This window comes from Rhea pennata, chromosome 28 (genome assembly GCF_028389875.1).
Source record: "Rhea pennata isolate bPtePen1 chromosome 28, bPtePen1.pri, whole genome shotgun sequence".
Taxonomy (NCBI): Eukaryota; Metazoa; Chordata; class Aves; order Rheiformes; family Rheidae; genus Rhea; species Rhea pennata.
Window position 1 is genome coordinate 2404335 of NC_084690.1, and position 19059 is coordinate 2423393.

The window sequence follows — 19059 nt, forward strand, 5'->3', positions numbered from 1 at the left end:
CCTGGGAATCATACTATTTGTGTCTTTTTTGTCTCCTTTAGGGGGTGCCGATCTGAAAAGAACACAACAGCATGTGTCTTCAACATGGCAAACTTCACTCTCCCATTCAGAGCTAACCAGAAGCTGATGTATATGAACTTCAATTCCCAGTCCAGGAGCTCAAGTGGCAATTGCTCTACAGCATGTAGAGGTTTTGATTGGCACTTCAGACCCCAAAGACCTGCAGTAGCAGATATGTCAAGCAAGTTTCTCAAATGACATTGCTGAGGAGACAGCATCAGCAGCCACCCACCTTGCCAGGTTTCTGCTAAGCATGTTGTAAGGGAGAATCAGGATTAACACGAGACAGTAAAAGCATTATTGAATTCCCCTGGGAGAAATCCGAATTCAAGATACTTTGAAATATTTATATTATTTAAATATTGAATCTTCCCAAAAAGGCAGAAATGACTTTAACCTGTAATTCCAATACTCCTTGTCAAGTTATCCTGGGAAGTATAAAGAACAGTCTGAATTTTATGTAGCCTCACTTCTACATCCCAAGAAAATGCAAAAGGCGTTTATTTGACTGTGAAATGGTGGTTGTGCTAATGTCCCCCTATTAACTAGGGGAATGATAAAACTTGGGGAGAAAGGTGGATTTTCTAATATTTCTGGACCCTTCTCCTTGTTCCTGGTGCTGCACTTCTAAGATGTTCTTAAACTTTAATGTTGCCTATAGGACCTTCTGAAAACTAACCTCACCACTCTTTACCAGAAAAGGGAGTGAAATACACCAGCCTTGCATGAACATTATTAGCTACACACCATGGTTTTCCTCTCTGGAAATTCATCTGATTGCTCCAACTGCACCCACTCTGTGGGGCCTGTGAACATTTCAAAGGCCATTTTACTAGGCATTATTCTAGGGGGGCTGATTATTTTTGGGGTCTTGGGTAACATTGTGGTTATCCTCTCCGTAGCCTGCCACAGACATCTTCAGAGTGTTACCCACTATTATATAATCAACTTGGCTGTAGCTGACCTCCTCTTGACTTCCACTGTCCTGCCCTTCTCAGCTACCATGGAGATTTTGGGCTACTGGGCCTTTGGGAGAATCTTCTGTAACATCTGGGCAGCTGTTGATGTCCTTTGCTGCACTGCTTCCATTATGAGCCTCTGTATCATCTCGATAGACAGATACATTGGGGTGAGTTACCCACTGAGATACCCAACTATAGTGACAGAGAAGAGAGGCCTCCTGGCTTTATTTTGTGTTTGGGCATTGTCTCTGGTGATATCGATTGGACCGCTTTTTGGCTGGAAGGAACCAGCACCAGAAGATGAGACCATCTGTCAAATCACTGAAGAGCCTGGCTACGTGCTGTTCTCTGCTCTAGGCTCCTTCTACCTCCCCTTGACTATTATCTTGGTGATGTACTGCCGTGTGTATGTAGTGGCCAAAAGGGAAAACAAAGGTCTGACTTCTGGCCTGAAGACTGAGAAATCTCATTCTGAAGAAGTGACTCTACGAATCCATCGTAAAAATGCTCCTGAAGAAAGTAGATCTGCATCTAACTCCAAGAGCAAACATCATTTCTCAGTGCGTCTCCTCAAATTCTCCAGGGAAAAGAAAGCTGCCAAGACCCTAGGAATAGTTGTGGGATGCTTTGTTTTGTGCTGGCTTCCATTTTTTGTAGTAATGCCTATTGGTAAGTAAAGCAAAACCCCCTGCTTTTTATAACCCCTTCTTTGGAGGGAGGGCTGTATTTGTGCCTGTGTACAATAGAGTTGATCAAAAAAGCTCTGAGGGAATAATTTTTCTGTTAGAAAGCTGTTAAAATCAAAACACCCACCATTACAATATGGTGAATGAAAAAAACTGAAAAGTCTCAAATCAAATAAAACATCCCTGATCATAATTCTTTTGAGAGTTAAAGCATAATCCTTTTCATTTTCAGAAGATTAAGTAATCTCTTTCCATACAGAGAGTATTCTTTCAAAACTGTGACTTATCTCTGACTAACTCTACTATAGGAATGATATCTTTAGGGGTATGTGTTTGTATCCAAGTTTGTGGCCAGTTCTTCAGCTGATATAAATGTGTAAAAGGTCAAGATATAAATATTTTCAAGGTCAAAGTAGCTGTTTACAAACTCAGAGCCAGGTTTCCCAAAGTGCTCAGCACCTAATAATTCCCACTGAGGGAATATCAGCCTCACGGTGAGATATTGTACTGTAATATCCCTCTCTCAGCTCCAAATGAGATGAATGTTGTATTTTTAATTTATCATATGACCAGTCAGAAGACAGCCGTGAGAATCCTTCAAACTAATTTTGTACTTCCTTGTTCATATCTTATGTGAAATGCCACTGAACCCACTGGCCAAACGCTGGCTGCCATTTCACCCATCTGAATATGAATATTTATTCATCAGTTTTAATCCCAAAGGGAAGGAATGTCTGGGGTTTGTTTTTTGCTACCGTTCAAATACAAAGCCTTGCTAATTCACCTGTGCTGTGATTTCAGAATTTAAAACAGAATACTAATTTTATACCTGTATCTTCCCGTGTAGTAAAGTTTGCATTGTGACAGTTGCACTTAATACAAGTTTATAAAACCTGGAATCTAATAATTTGCCATGACCCAATTTCAATAGCTTTTCTTACCAAAAGAGGTTTGTGCTGTATAGGAAAATGAAGTAAGATTATATAAAAGTTTTAGCTAGCAATGGACCGGTCTCTAGAATTAAGAAAAAACAAAGTGTTACTTAAATGCTAAAGGATTGAGGGTTTTTTTTAACCCTTACAAAAGCCTGTTCTTTTTCAATTTACCCATGTCAGATTTATCAAGATTATCAGGTTGTTTCATGAAATCCTGCCACTAACATTGCCACATGAAAACAACAAAGCTGTTGTTTCTGTTGTTCTTTTCTTTTGGTCAATACGGCAAAGTGCTGGAGTGAAAGATGTAGATGTTTTGCAAGGAGGAGCCCTGACAGGCCTGGCTCGTGCTGTCCAGGATGTCAGCATGTTGGAATGTTGGTTGCCAAGATGTCTTAAACATACCCAAAAAGGGTTTGCAAGAACGCTTTAAACAGACTTTTCATCTGCAAATGTGGTTGCCCACACAGAGCTGTTGTTAATTAATTTGCTTTGGATTTAAGAAGTATTCTGGATTCAAGACTCACTTCATATCTTTCTTTGATCCCATATAAGGAAGCTTTCTTGAGGTTAGTTTTCCTATCTTCGTGGGGTTACTATGTTATTTTTAAAGTGTATAATAAGTCTTTTCAAAACGTATTTGTTAGCTTTAAGACAAAAACTATTAAATAGGAAGGCAGCACAAAGGTCCATGTCTTTGAAAAAATAAGGAAACATCTTGATGTAGACTGTCCCACCCAAAGACAGGACTCACCCAAAGATGTTTTTACGTGATACTCTACATCTATACAATACAGACTACTTTGCAAAAGAGTAAGCATTTTCAGAGCTATTCTGCGGATAGGTGAAGTCAGGCAAAATGAGGGGACACCATTTGGCCAAAGTCATACAGCAGGATAATGGCCAGAGTCTGCTTTTTTCAGTTGTGCAGAGCACTCCCCACTCTATTGTGGGGATTAATGAGAGTTGTGGAGTTCACAATACAGCTGGCTGGCGAACAAGAATTTTGTTGTGCAAAATACCACTTCTGCAGCTTTTTTTTTGCAAAGAGACAAAACCGTAAATGGTTCTATCAGCTGTTGCAGGTCATTTTAGTTACTGCAGGAGGCACAGCCTTTCAGTATCAGACCCTGAATGAAGGGTACCCCATGAGACAAGTACTCTTAGGCTTGGCACACAAACTGCTTCAGATGACTCGTAGGTGCTTGCTACTCTGTGTAGCAGATGTTCCCAGATTGAGGGTTTATTTGGCTGCATTCTACAACATCTTCAAGATCCCCACATCTATTAATATCAACAATACCAGCTAAGAACTGAGGTAAAGCAGGAAACACAGGCTTGTTACAAGGCATAAGAAATGGAGATGAAATCTTTAGGTGTGGGAGCAGGACTGACAGAAGGCTATCAAGACGAGGATAAAGGCAGTGCCACCGTATCAGCAGATGTTGCTAATAAATAGAGAAACAGCTTGAGCATCCCTGCCATAAGACAGGATCTTAATTGAAAACAGTATGTAAAGTTGCCAGTTGGAGGACAGGTTTGCAATCTGTGTGGGTAATAATGCTTTTCTTACCTTCACTGACGGATGGAGTTTTCATTCCAGGCAAAGGATTTATCCAAATGCTTTATCTGCATAATAGCTGAGCAATATTTTCAGCCCAATACACCTTCTTTTCACTTGGCTTTGATGTCAACTGTGGAGTGAGCCAAAGAATGATAATCCTGCTGCATGAAAATAAGAGAGGTTTTAGGATTTATTCTTCATTGCAACCTGGAGCATAAACCCAACCTTCACAAAATTTCTGTAGAATGAAAGTGCATCAAAACAGCTGATTTCCCCTGGAAGAAGTCAGGTTTTCATTTCTGAATGCAGACTCTTTTTAGAATTATAGACCCACCCTTCATCTGTAGATTTCCCTATAAAAGCTTTGAACTCAACATGTCTTCATAAGTTATTTGGGCTTTGACTCAGAAGTCTCTGTCAAATATGTCCCAACTGTATATGCACTCTTCATATTCCCTTATTAAATCTCAGTTTCTTTCCAGATGATCTAGTTGGGAGGACTGGCAGGCAACAGAGCTGCGTTTCCATTTTCCTATGTTAGCCAGAACCTTATCACCACACTTTTTCCAACTCTCTTCACAGGGGCTTGATATTTTGCTAAAGTTAGAATTGGCTCCTAGAGAAATTACCACATCAAGGAGCAGCAAGAGCTGGTCTGCTGCACAAGGAAGGACAATCCAGAAGTCAGGGGTGACAACCGCACAGGCAGCAGCCACGCTCTCACCATCGGGGTGTAGTCTTGCAATACCTGAGCAAGGCAAGCAAAGGTGGCAGCTACCACAGGTTCAGCTGACAGTCCAGTGATCACCAGACAAATGAAAAGAAACATATCAGAATCCACAGAGGACTGGCTTACCTTCAGGATAGATCAAAACAAGTTAGAGATAAGAACCTGACCTTATCTTCAGCTCCCCAGCCAGTGGGCCAAGGCCCCAGGTGGATGGAGGCCACAAATGAGGCTGGTCACGGCAATTAAAGCCTCTTAGTGCACTCGGGGTGCTGACAGTCCGCAGTGCTGGAATAACAGCCACTACACATCATGTTTCTTCCACTCTATTTTTGTTTGTTTTCTCCTTGCAATTGCTGGCAAGAGAGAAAAAACAGAAAGACAGATGGACAAGCACAGAGAGAGATACTCAAAGCTGTAAGTGTCTGGAAGTTCAGTGCATTTCCCCAATCATGGGACCAATTTGCAAAGTGGATGAGGTTACATTTGACAGATTAGATCTTTCCCTGGAATTGGAAGATGCTAGGTGCTGCTCATAGCGTATTTCGGAAGCTTCCTTCTCACCAGCAGTGAGTTCTTACAGTACTTAGTGATCACCCTTAAAGACTCCATTGGGGGGAACATGCACAGAACTGATGGGAAAAAAAAAAAAGAGGCTTCGTTAATGACAAGAATGGTGCTAAGTTAGGATTGATGGCTCACCTTAACAAATCCTCAGAAACAAGCAAACTGCTTCCTGTGGAAAGCCAGCTTGAATTTATGTGGTTGTAACCGGTGCCTTCAGACCCAGAAAGAAAGGGAAGATCTGAGCCAGGAGGCTGAGGGAGAACATACAATCCAGAATGCTAAACTTAGGCAAAGACAAGGGGGGCTTTTAGCATTTGTCAGTCATTCTCATAATGAAGAGAGCAGAGAAAAGGATGCTCTGGGCGGTATTTACATTTGTAGCAGAGTAGTAAATTAGGCTTGTGAACTGGCACAAACATTGTCAAGGGAATCCTCTAATTCCATCTGCGTGCCAGTCTGCAGCTGTTTTCTAATAATTTTCTGTGGTTATGCTTTCACTGGCCACAAGGAGAATAACTCTCTACTGTCACTAGAGATGAGCCAGAAAAATACAATGGATTTTTCTGTCTCTGCTATTGATGTAATGTCTGAAGACGTCACAAGGTAGGGAGTAGGGAGAGGCGCTGACACCCCGTGTTTTCCTGCTAGTCCTGCATTTTTCGATGTATCACTGCTTGCTATATGTTTTAATGAGGTGGGTGATTTGACTCTAGTGCCTTGCTTGGGCTCCAGAGGCATGAGTGCACACACAGTCAATTCATTTGTCAATGGAAGATTTGTTTTGGGGTGTTTAAGTCAAAGCCTATGTCAGAAATTTTAGTCAAAGGTGGCTAGATGCGATGGAAGAATTTCGGCCTGCTACCAGGTAGAGAAATTCATCTACCTTAATCATGCTGCTTAAGGCATGATTGACCTGTCCTCCTTTATTCTGCAGTGCTGGAACTGTGCACGGCTGATTTCCCAAAGGCTTTGCTTCAAGGATTCATCTCCTTTTTACTACCAGGAAAAAAATGTACCATTCCTTAGGTACAGCTTGATGGTCACTTGCTCTTTTCAAGATTATCTGACTCTTGTTTCAATACATTCCTGAAGACCTGAAACATGGTGTCCCACTGACTCATAATCCAGCAAAGCCCCTGAAGAAATTGGTGCTATTAATAGCCATTTAAACTGTAAACAAGAGATTTATAGAATCAGTTATGTTTCATGATTCATATGCAGTATCTACAGCTTTCTTACATGAACTACCTGTCAGAGAGAAGGCATGTGCTTGCCTTTAAAATGTTCTTGCCTTGTATAGTCACCACTCTCTAGTCCCTGAAGTAAATGAACCAAGAAGAATGTCATTTTCCACTCACTCTTAAATATCATCGTGCCACTTAGAATTTGTTAGAGTTTGAAAGGTAATGTGTGATTCCTCCACTCCACCTGGCAAATTTCAGGATTTGTCTTCAATTTTTATTCATAAGGGATAGATTTTCAGCATTTGCCAAAGAATGTAGTTCCAATATTGCTAACCCTCAGGACTGCAAAATCACAACTAATAACACGCCGTGATAAAATCGTGACACAGGCTGATCTTTTCAAACTATTCTCTGAACCACTAGCTTTTTGTTTTTTAAATGAAAGCTAAGATTTTATTGTGAGAACATGACTGAGAGCTAGGGTTTGGGAGGAATATCAAATATTTTTAAAATTCTAGCAGCAAGATCCAGAATCTTTCCACTGCAGTGATAGTATGGGAGCTAGAATTTCACCGATAATACACGACTTGTAAATCAATGGGCTTAATCAAGATTTACAGGGGTAACGAAACCTCAGTTTACCTTCCAAAGTTTTTATCAGCTTTTTAAATCTGCAGCTGCACACAATGAATCAAGCAATAGTCGCCTGAGATGTTTGCTCATTGCCAGAAATATCATCCACTATAAGTGAGTACAATATGAAACAGAGCAGAAATTAGATCTGAAAAAATTCAAATAATCAGAGCATCATCCCCAGACCGGCCCATTCCTGTTGTCTGTCCTTTCCATACATCACCTTGACTGGAGAAACATCCACACCCTACTGAGTGCTCCAGAGCTCTGAATTCAGGCCTTGTGAAGACAAACAACGTCTTCTCTTTCTACTGCTGTTTACTACAGTTCAGGGATATTTAAAGACAAATGCATTCTGGTTTTCCTCTGGAAACAGCCACAGTATTCTAGGCCCTAGGACAGGCACATTTGTAAAGGTACAGGGCTTCACAAATGTGAGCTTTCACCATTCCCCATGTCTATTCTTACCAAAACATAACTGCACTGCTGCTCTCCATTTATTATGTTCATTTGATTGTACAAAATTCAGAAGCATTTCATAATATTCAAGAGTTCTTTGATCCCATATTTGTTCCCACAGAAGATACTTTCCATAAGGAAGCAGCAGGGTGAGACATGCTGGAGGAGCATGTATGTACAGAACACAGCTGTTGCGTATCTGCAGCAATGCATATATATATATCTATATATAAAAACACAATTTCCATGGGATGTTTTCTGTTTGAGCTGAGACGCACGAGTGCAGTCTCACGGAATAAAGTTCAGTGCTAACACTGAGCTTGGGAACACAAGATGAAACATATTTAGCAACATTCGTAGTACAGACTGCCTTGCAGGAGATCTAGATCACTGCTGGTACAGAATCAGTCCATGTGAGGAAATCAGTGCTCCTTTGTGCTTTGCCCTTTAGGCTTTTAGGGCAGGCACTCTGGAATAGCTGTCACCCTCTAACGTGATCCCTTTAGGACAGACTGCAGGGCCTGGGCTTTAGGCTTGGCCTCTCCGTAAACCACACTACTATTGCTTGGAACAAGCACGGCTCTATTTTCAGTTTGTTGTGATTCTAGAGGCATATTTCATAGGCATTAGAGGCAAGAGATGGCTAGGATTTTTGTTTGACTGTTATGCAAGGTTTTAAACTTGCACTTTTCCCCGTTCCTTCAGACACTTTCAGCAGTGATAAAATAACACTGTTGCTCAGCCAGGGCTCAGAGCACATTTTATTCCATGCACAAACGTCCACAGAACCAAGCAGTGCTTGGTAGCTCTTAGCCTTTCTGCATGCTACAGGAGACTTGCTCACCTTGCCCAACTGTGTCTGCGTGGTGACACTGTGAGTGTACAGTCAAGCACCTACACACCTTCCCTAAGAGGAGACACAGTGCAAGGAAAGAAGCCATTTGCTATGGGGGAAAGGGGAAGAGACACGCTGAAGAACTCTGCCAAGAGAGCAAGTTCTCTGACTTCTTGTATGAACAAACTTTTAACTTTTTTCCCAGTACAGTTCTCCATATTTCCAGACCTTTTAAGGCCTGAGGGCAAATGAGGTCACCTGCTCCATCCCCCTGTATACCACAGACCAAAGGATTTCATCTAGTTACTCTGTATTGCCTCATTGCTATATAGGAAACAGACACTTTTGCGCTGAACACCTTAAAGAAGAGAGAATTCACCACTCCACTCTGTTGTTTAGTCTCATGGTTAATCACAGTCAGTGTTTAAAAAAGCAACCCCTCCCCCCCCAAAAAAAGCCCCAAAACAATGTTTTAGTTCTACTTTGAAGTTGCCTGACTTGAACTACAAGCCACTGCCCATTTAGAGATTTTAGCACACTAAACAAACCGCTTTATCACCAGGCTTAGCAACACCATTTGAAAATAACTTCTACTTGCTACCAGGTACATCAATCACTGATACTAATCACAACAGCAATATCACAGAATATGAAACAGCTGGAAGAAAAAGACACTATGTAACAGGTTCTGAACCTGGGGAATGTGGTATTTTTCCCCCTTTTCCAGATATTCGATAGCCAACAGAAGAGATTAGGAAAAGTTCATGAACTGTAGGTATCAAGGTGTCTGCAACAGGCTGGAATTGCTTCCTTCAGCTCTCTGAATGCACAAAATAAATACAAGTGTAAATATTTCGTCACAACAATCCTGAAAAGTACAGAGAAGATGCAGAGAGTGAAATTATTGCATCCTATGCAATAATTCGGTGGCTCAAGGTTTTGACATGCAGAGTTTGATTTATGTTGCTCTGGAAGTTGATGATGTTTTCAGCATCTGAGAGGAGAGTGTCCAAATTATTTCTGCTTTGGTTTTACACCTACCTCTGTTACATATTGAGTCCATTGACCATCAGTTCCAATTTCAGTCTTTTCAAGATGCCACTTACAATATCTTTTCCTATTGATGTTGGTACTGTTTCATTCACAGGACAACATACTGTTTTAATTAAGCCCATAGATAGAGCTTTAGCTGGTGTAAATTTATGAAACCCCACCAACTGTCATGACCAGATACATGGCAGAGCAGAGTTCCTGTCCTGAAGCCCAAGTTACATCTACCATGGTGATGAAAAAGTTAAGGATAATGTGTAATGGGGTATACAGATGGCAAAGTTTGTATGCTGTTAAAATTACTCCATATCCTTTTCCCTGGCACTGTGTTGTTCCAAGACAGGAAATCTCTAACTGATCAAGCAAAAAAAAGTTACATTAATAAATTAGCATGCACATTCCCCTTCATCTCTTCCTCTTTCCCCCCACCCCCCAAAAAAAAAAAAAAAAGAAAGAAAGAAAAGAAAAAAAGAAAAGAAAAGAAAAGAGCAAGAGAAAGATTCTGACACTGGCTATTTTCTATTTTTAACAGGGTTTGGCACGGCATTAGCATTCCATTTAAGGTGAGCTAGAAGTTGCAGCAAACAGGAATTGTTATTGTTGTTTATCCGTTATTACACTCAGCCTCATAGTGCTGACTGCCAAAACCGGATTTGTTTCACCTTTTGCCTTTACATTAATTGGAAAAACAGTGGATATGATGTGGAAACAGAGAAACAATACAGTGGGATTTGGGTAACTAGAAGCCTTCTTTATTTTTCATCCACTAATGACCTGGGATTGTTTTCCTTAAAGGAAAGCAATATTAATGTCCTAAGAAAAATTCTAGATAGTGGACACAGCTCCTAACTAATGCTTTATTATGGAATAATATTTTCTTTCTTCTGCACAACATTTTTGGTCTTAAAAACTGGTCCATGTTAAACTAATAGTGAAACTGCTCTACCTAGATGGCTTTGAGCAACACACGAGCGATCATGGAGGCATTGAGACTTGTATTTGATGCCCAAGCTATAATTGGAATTGAAATTAGAGGTTCAGCTACTTGAATACAAATAGCAAGATCCTTTGGTGTGTTCTTCATAGCCTTTGGATATTCTGACTCAGTCTGTCTAATCTATGTGCAAAATAGTGGCTGCTCTAACATGCTACAGATGGCCTGGGTCCCAAGGGACCTCTCCCAAGTCAAAGTTAACTGGAGCACTTCTCACCCTGCCACACCTCCTATTTCTTTCTTGACAGCAGCATGTCCTCTGGGCCCATCAGTTCCACTCAGAGAGCTGCTACCATGGCAAGAAGACATTGCTTCATGTTTCACAACTGAGACTGTGTTCAGCAGGAGCAGAATGAGCAAGTCATTAATCATTCTGCACTATTTGTGTCTCTGGTTCAGGCAGTATTTTGATACATTCTCACACAGGCAAAAACACCCTGAGAATTCCTCTCTGGCTTTTGCTACTTGAAAGCATTTTTTGCACTCTCTGTAGCTATGTTTGACAAAGATGGGAAGAAAAAATGAACCCTGAATTCAGCAGCTCTCAGCGTTAAATTAGAACTCAGACTGTACTGTCAGCTTTTCAAAATCAGGGGAGGTCCAGCTAACAGATCAAGCCCTGTAATACTTAGGATCTGCTTACAGACATAAATAAGTAGTAGAGGATGACAAATGTATTGATACCTTAATCTTCCACAGTATTTCTTCCAATATATACATGCTTATAATTTTTGTGGACGAGGCAGGAAGGCAAGCATTTGTCAGTATTAGAAGTTCTATTCATTATAAACTTGACTATAAAGCCTAAAAGAAGCCAATTATGTTTTCTGGGAAATTACAGTGCTTCCTATGCCCATGATAGGCTATCCAAACTAATTACTGACTTTTAGAATGATAGAACCACATTTTTTTTAATGGAGCCAAGCAATGAAAGTAATTAACAGCTTTTCCCTTGACAACATACAGGAATTTTTTTTCTCTTTATTCGGTCCTAGAAGATCTGTTTTGAAAAATTGGTCCTAGAAGTACTGTTACTACTTATTCCCACTGCAATATCCCATGGAGTTCAATTTTCTGTTTCATTCACATTCAGACAATATTGCTTTTATTTCTAAGCAAAGAGAAGAACCAAATAAGAGAATTACGGGATCTTGTTACAATGGCTGGTTTCCAGAGTCATTCAGGAAGCAAGAGCAACAGATTCCTAAACAATTGTCCATAAGCAACAGCGGTGACTCTTTGGCATCCTAAATACATCTATGTAGTTTTATAATAACATGAGTAAATCTTGTAGGCATCCTGTTCAAATCATTTAAAGTTAAGCACTTGCTTATGAAAGCAATACTGGGCTCAAATTGTAGTTAAAAAATTGGCCTTACAAAAAATGTTCCCAATCGTTGCGGTGGAGAAGAGCGGGAACAGATTGTTTGGGAAGGTTGGAGCATCTCCGCAAGGTTTTCAAGGTTTGAAGGTTTTTAAGAAGCGTTTCAGTAAGTCCTTCTCAAGAGCGCTATACACTGAGATGATCCTGACTTCAGACAGGAGAAAAACAAGATGAATTTCTGCAGTCACTCTAACCCTATATTTAATGACTCTACATTCTTACATTAGCTAAATTTGGTTTGTTTAAGTCCATTTTGTTTCCAAATCCTTAGAAAAATGACATGTCATTTTCTCTAGTGATTCATTTCAACATTGGGATGGTCTACTCTATATGAGACAATTAAGGAGGAGAACATCTGTCAAAATTTGATTTTGGCAAATATCAGAATTGATCTCCTGTCATTGGAACAGAACCAGACTAAAGTTTCTGAGGTTTTTAGTACATTATTTTTAATGCACATTCATGAAACAGTTTTCCACCGAGTATTAACCGAAGAACAAGATTTTAAGTCAGCAGATAGCTTGTATAATTGAATTCCATGTTGTCAATTATATATTGTAATCTACTTTTTAAAAAGAAATTAGTAACGCTATTTCATTTTCAATTGACATGGTCACTTGCAGCTGGCTGTTGTACCAAGATACTGAGGACAAATATTTTTGCCTCTGTCATTGACTTACTGAAGAATCTTTGTGAACAATTTAAATTTTTTGTATGTTATCCTGCAATTTATGGAATAAATAGACTTACAGTACTTCTTTAGTAAGAAGTCATCTAGCTCTTGCTCTTTAAATTGTCTCCGTGGGAGATAGATAGCCTTGCAAATATATGCCAGTTTCCATGAGACCTGATCTAGTGTTCATTGAAATAAGGAGACACTTTTCCTTTAATGTTTCTGAATTTTGGGTGCCTTTCATGAGGCAGAAAAATGTAGAAAATGAAAATTTTCAAAAAGTTTCAAGGGAAACGGAGCACTTTCTATTATCTTGTAAGACTCTTAACCGGAATGTGGTCAACCCAGTAATTCTACTTTTCAGGTGCTCTGGCTTCTGAAATGGTAATTTTCTTGACATTTCAAAACCCTTTTGATGACCTCCTTGATATGATTGTTACTTGGCTAACTAATCTTAAGTTAGAAGTCCTGGAGGAAGGACTTTTTCCTTTTCATTTGATATCATGCCTCTTGCTTGGCTTTCAGGCTGTAAATGGGAAGACACAATGCTTGTTTAATAAAATAGATGTCTTGAATTGATCTCTGATATAATATCCTGTAATTGTACAACACCATACCTTCTAAAAGACTCGTTCCTGAAAGAATTATGCTTTGAGTCACCAGTTTTCCAGAACGGAACTGAATCCTATTTATTTTTTTCCAGTGTTTAAGTTTCTTTGGTTACCCGCAATTTTTCATTGCCTTTGCTTTAATACTCTGTATATTTTCCATTTTAGGTTCTTTCTTTCCTGCAATCAAACCCCCGGACACACTTTTTAAAATAACATTTTGGCTTGGCTATTTAAACAGCTGCATCAACCCCATAATCTACCCTTGCTCAAGTCAAGAGTTTAAGAAAGCGTTCCAAAATGTCCTGAGAGCCCAGTGTCTTCCAAGAAAGCAAACAGCAAAGAAGAAATTCCCGAATTTCAACCTCAACCATCCCGCTAGCCAGAGCATGGAGAGTGATAAAGGTGTGGTCCGTATCCCTGTCGGCTCAGGAGAAACCTTCTATAGGATATCCAAGTCCGATGGGGTCTGCGAATGGAAGATATTCTCCACTGTGCAAAGCATGCCTACAAAAAATGCAGTCTCTAAAGACAAGTCTAGCTGTACTGCTGCCAAAGTGAAAAGTAAAGGTTTCCTACAGGAATACTGCTGTGCAGGCACTTCAGGGAATGTTCTGCAGGAAAATCATAAAGTGCCAACCATTAAAATACATACCATCTCCCTCAGCGAAAATGGGGAGGATGTCTAAAGGACTGATGTGACTAGTAATGTAGGCTGGCAAACTCATGGCTTTGCTAACGGGACGTTATTCTTTTTATTGGGAAGTAGTAGTAGATGCTACAACAGTTTAGAAGGTCCAGGCGAAACAAATAGCATGCTGTAAAGCAGGGCCAAATCTTTTGAGGAGTGATGTCTTTAAGTGCTGGTAGCCCCTTAAAATCCGTGAATGACTTAGTGGATGGTGAGCACCCAGTGCTCTTCCAAAAGTCTGTCTTCTGCAAAGGATTTGCTTCACATTTAAAGGCCTTATTTTTCACTGTATTCCCCTGTTATAAAGTTCCATTTGCTCTGATTTTTAAGTGTAATGGGGAGAAAGAGAGAGCAAATTACAAAAATCCTATGGTGATTTCAGCACAGATACTTCAGATACTTTCAGACAGCTCCAACTTCACAGCCACTTCAGTGATGTAATTTTGTTTTTTTTAAGCTAAACAAGTTGATTCAGCAGCCAAAAGAGCTGAGGTGGGAGGGTCAGGTCTAGGGTCAGTGTTTACAGATCCCTGCTTACTCTTCAATAAGGGACTTGAACAAAAATATTTTTCTACTATGTCTTGCCTCTCTTGTTCATCTCCAGGTCCCAGTTTGGAGAGATCCTGCACTCCTTGCTGAAGAGGACAGGCAGCTATTTAGATCACATCTTCAGCTGGGCAGCCCCATTGTCCTCATTCCTGAGCTGCACCAGGTGGGGATTTGGTCCTCCATAATGCCCACAAGTCTGCTTGCCCTCAGCCTGTCTGGAGACACAGTCCATTCAGCTTACAGGGCTGGGCAAAAACATTCCCTTGGCTCTTGCCCTGCTTGGAGTCACTCTCTAAGTTTCCCTTTGCACTTTGGATTTCAGGGAATTCCATTGCCAGGAGAAACTTGATCCAAATGACTGCATTCCATCTAGTTTCAGAGACCCGCCAGAATTTTTCTTTTTTTTTTTTTTGTACAATCAACCTCCCAATCCCCACATAAAACCAAATGAAATTTTGCCATCATCTTATGTTTGTTTGGAAGGTCTCTGTGCTTTGATGCAGATCTAATAACACTCAAAATTAGGTGAGACAGCATTAAGTGAAGCTCGAAGAGGTACTCAAACATTTATTTTCCTTATTGTTCTGAGATCAGCAGAGAACCATTTAAAAACTCAAAATCTGCTTACTCAGGTGCTTGCAGTAGTCAGATCCTAAGGTACTGCAGTGCCATAGTCACTGGAAAAGCTGCATCCGTTTTGCTGCTTCCCTGTCAAGTGTTATGCCACATTATTCTTCTGACTACTTCAAGGCAAAAAATTAAACCTTCTATGATGCCTAGGCACCCTGGAGTCAGGAACTTTATCCTCATTCAGAGCGGTGGGAGTTAAATGACCTAAGGGTGTACATCCCTCTGAGAAAGGACCATCTCTTGGGAATTTGGGAGAAAAGCATTTGAAAGCATGCTATATTTTAATATAGCTAATCCAAATAAATAAATAAATCAACAGTCCAGCATGTGGAATAAATAGTGGGAGGAATTCTTTGTATAATATTAGAAATAAGCAGCCCTTGACATAACTCCTCCTGAGTCTGCCAAGTAAGAATGCAGCTTCCTTGAAACAACACATACGCCTTTACTCATGTCTCAGTGTCAGCTTCTGTGCTATGCTGAATATCTACTGGCTTGAAAAGGGAAAGGCTGTAGGAGAAGGTTAGCTTTTGTAGGGCAGTACCTTGAAAAGGCACCTTGATATTGATGAGGAATCATTGTTCATTCATCTCTCATTCAGTAGTACATCCCCCAATGTCAAGAAAATTTTAGTCTTCTGTGTCTTTTATTTGTGCATTAGTGACACTTTTTTTGTCTTGCAAACAAATAGTTCGAGCTAGCATATTGTCTGAAAAATGGCAAAAGTAGGGTCTGATTCTTACAGTTTTTTTCAGCACTATTACTTTATATAGCTCTAGAAGCATAAGGGATCCTTAGGTGTAAACACAATTCACGACTATAGAAACAGCATTTTACATGGCCCAGATGCCAATAAAGCACTACCATTGTAAAGAATTTTTGAGCTCAAAGTGAAAGAAAAAGAGTAGATCAGCCTAAACCTAGATTTCAGATCAAGATCACCTGGTTAATTATGAGTAGGTGTTGGCATTTTCTTTCTAATATAATAACCAAGAACCCTTCAGGTCTCATATGTGCCTGTAAATTTTCCTTGCAACCTCAATTTGCTGCCTCAAATATTCGTCTTACAGACATTTTCAGGTGCTAAAAAGTCAAATAAAACAGGAAACTTGCTTCTCCAAGCCTTCACGTAAATCAGTATGCAGTGATATGGAATATGAAGCAAATGGTTCTCAACTCTGCCTGTAGTGGTCCTGAAGACATTGAGAAGATGCTTGTATTTGGAATTGTGTTTTTCAGTTTTCAAGCTTTTGTTGTGTTTTCTGGTCCCATAAATGACACTTTCTAGCTCTCCTTATACTTGGAGAATGAAATGTCTAGTTTAGCTGAATGGCTTAAGCAAATAGTTATTTGTTCTCCCACATGAATACTGTGTAGGAAAGCTACAGAATGTCCTAAACAGGTTAAAATTAGAGATCGCTTCAAATCAAAACCCTGGACCCAAACCCTTATGTATTTCCAAAGACATGCATTTATGGGCACCAAATCTGTTATCCCATTTTTAGCTTAAAGAAACTCACTCACCCTTTAAGCCTTTCTTAAGTTTTTTCAATAATGACTAGGATTTGAAACCAGAAGTGTTGAGATACCCAAAAAAAATTATTCTCATGGTATTTCAAGCCAAGACCAGAAGCAGAAAAGCTGGAAATCTCATAAGAAAGTGATGTGAGACTCATAGCCAAGGTTTTCAGTCTCGTGGGATTCAAATACGTGGGACATTTATTTGAACCAAACCTGAACTCTGAAACATTTGAAAAGTGTCTATTAAATTGAGCAAGACTAACAAGATTTAACATCCTCACTGCACACATTTGCTGTTCAACCCTATTTGTATACCTATTTTGTAACTTTGGATGGACCAGTAAGGTCGTTTGTGCCGTGTCTCTTTTGAAGCTGGGAGATTTACACAGTGGCTCTCCAATAATTTTAGATTTGTTGAGGTTTCATGCTATCTGCCAAGGGGTTTATTGTGAAGCTATACGTAGGCTGAAGAAATAATTAGTCATTAACAAGCAACTCTGAAATAGCAACATAATCTAAACCTGTGTGGTTAAAGATGTCAGTGTGCTGGTGGCAACATCTAGATAGGCAAGAGGGAATGGTCACCTCGGAAGCACAGTGCTCCTACAGGTGAGAGCCAGATATGAGAATAATTTAATCTTTGCTTCATCTTCATCCTTTTTGTTTTTCATCAAACAGAAGCTGAAGAACCTCTCCATGTCCAGAGACAGACTCAGATCGCAGTGTCAAGCAATCCTGATCCTAGCCACACCTCTGCTTGCCAGCAAGAGTAAATATATAATTTGTTTGGCTCGCTCAACAGAGAATCTCTGCACGAAAATTGCCCTGTTCCCTCGTTGCAGGTAGGATTACAGGCACTTGTCATCTTTATGGACATTGGGACTGACAAGTTTCAAAAAGGAGAGTGCAGATTTAAACAGCCTTTTAAAAAAAAAATTAAAGTGAACTTGGCACTAGTAAAAGAGTTACAGTTACAGAAGCTGAAAGTCTCTGTCAAAAAGCACTAGCGGTACAATAGATTCCCCATCGGCTTGCCAGCTGTCATTGCAGATAAAATCCTTCTAAGATTAAGGCTCCTTTGTGTGAAGTACTGTAAGAGACCAAGAGAGATCCAGGGAGTTTACAAAATAAGAAGGTGGTCAGATGGGAAGTAAGAACACAGTGGAGCATGTTGATTTTTCCTTAAAGTCACATCCTCTGGACCACACTGATCTATTGATTGATGTGTTCTGAATGAAACCTTGGGAGGAGTATGGGGCATCTCGCTGTTCACTCCGTTGAGATCTCTAGCCTGAGTGGAGCAGATCATCTCTACCGTGAAGTATTGAGAGCTTCCAGCATTAATAGCGAGCTGGCTTCTGATTTGCACTGGTTGAGTCTAAGTAAATCACCAACCTGTTTTCTTCCAGGAGCAGGAATAGGTCAGTATTCCAGTTTCCAGGGTTACCCTGAGGTTTAATGTTCATTCAGATTTAGTGTCTTAAACTTTTAAGGCTTTACATATTTTGAAACATTATTCAAATCTCAAATACTCTAAGGTTTTGCCCATTACCCAAATAAGTGTCTGCTCAATTTTTTTTCAGATTTTACTCTGCCAAGTCCAAGGATAAATTATGGATTGTGTAAAATAGTATTTTCCTTTGCCAGGTTTTAGCATCTTGAAAATCCATAGCATTGAAAAGAGAAAAGATTAAATTAGAAATACTTCTTGCTTTTCTAATCATCAGACTCAGTAAATGGATTTCACTGAGCTTTGCCAGTCTTATTTGCAAAATTATCTGCCTGACTTTTTTCAGTTTCATGAAAGATAACAAATGAAGGACTTGAGTTGAAGGCAGTTAGAAAAAGATCTCATTGGTTTATTGAAGCCGGAAGTCACTTAGTTCTAGGTACGTCTGTTAGCATCATGTTAACTAATACTTACGTATGAATGAGTTTTTGTTATGAACTCCGTTTGGAAAAAAAGATACTGAGGCAGTGACCCAATTCAGTGATTTGCTCAAGGAAGATTTCAGCCCACCCATGTAGAATCCATGCTTGGTAATTAACTCAGCATCCTACTCAGAGATACCTTTATCCTCTTTCCTTTCTCAATATGGTTTCAGTAAGGAAGACACAATGTTGAGAATGAACTCAGTAGGCCAGGCTGTTGATTCTGGTTCTTTCTGAATAATTGCATCTATCAACAGGGCCAAAAAGGAAAGCCAGTCAGCCTTCAAGAGGCTGCACTAAGCTCAGAGCGTATTTGGGACCTCCACAATGCAGTGTCAGTGTTTGTCAAGTGGTGGTGGGACAAGGCCTCTTAATAGCTTGCAAGGGAACTATCGTATGGAAGCAGGTTGGTATA

At 39.9% G+C, this 19059-nt stretch overlaps 1 protein-coding gene and 1 long non-coding RNA gene across 2 annotated transcripts in view; one reads left to right on the plus strand and one right to left on the minus strand.

Annotated features, from left to right (window-relative positions):
• LOC134151889 (uncharacterized) overlaps positions 1–4507 on the minus strand; it is a 45846-nt gene extending 41339 nt beyond the window's left edge. The window contains exon 1 of the long non-coding RNA XR_009960925.1: positions 4217–4507. This is a non-coding gene — a long non-coding RNA (uncharacterized LOC134151889). The remainder of the gene's footprint in view (positions 1–4216) is intronic.
• On the plus strand, positions 761–14182 carry ADRA1A (adrenoceptor alpha 1A). Its single transcript, XM_062596797.1, has 2 exons — positions 761–1691; positions 13490–14182. Exons 1-2 carry the CDS (start codon positions 809–811, stop codon positions 14008–14010), a joined length of 1404 nt encoding a protein of 467 aa, XP_062452781.1. The 5' UTR covers positions 761–808; the 3' UTR covers positions 14011–14182.
• The last annotated feature ends 4877 nt before the right edge of the window (positions 14183–19059 follow it).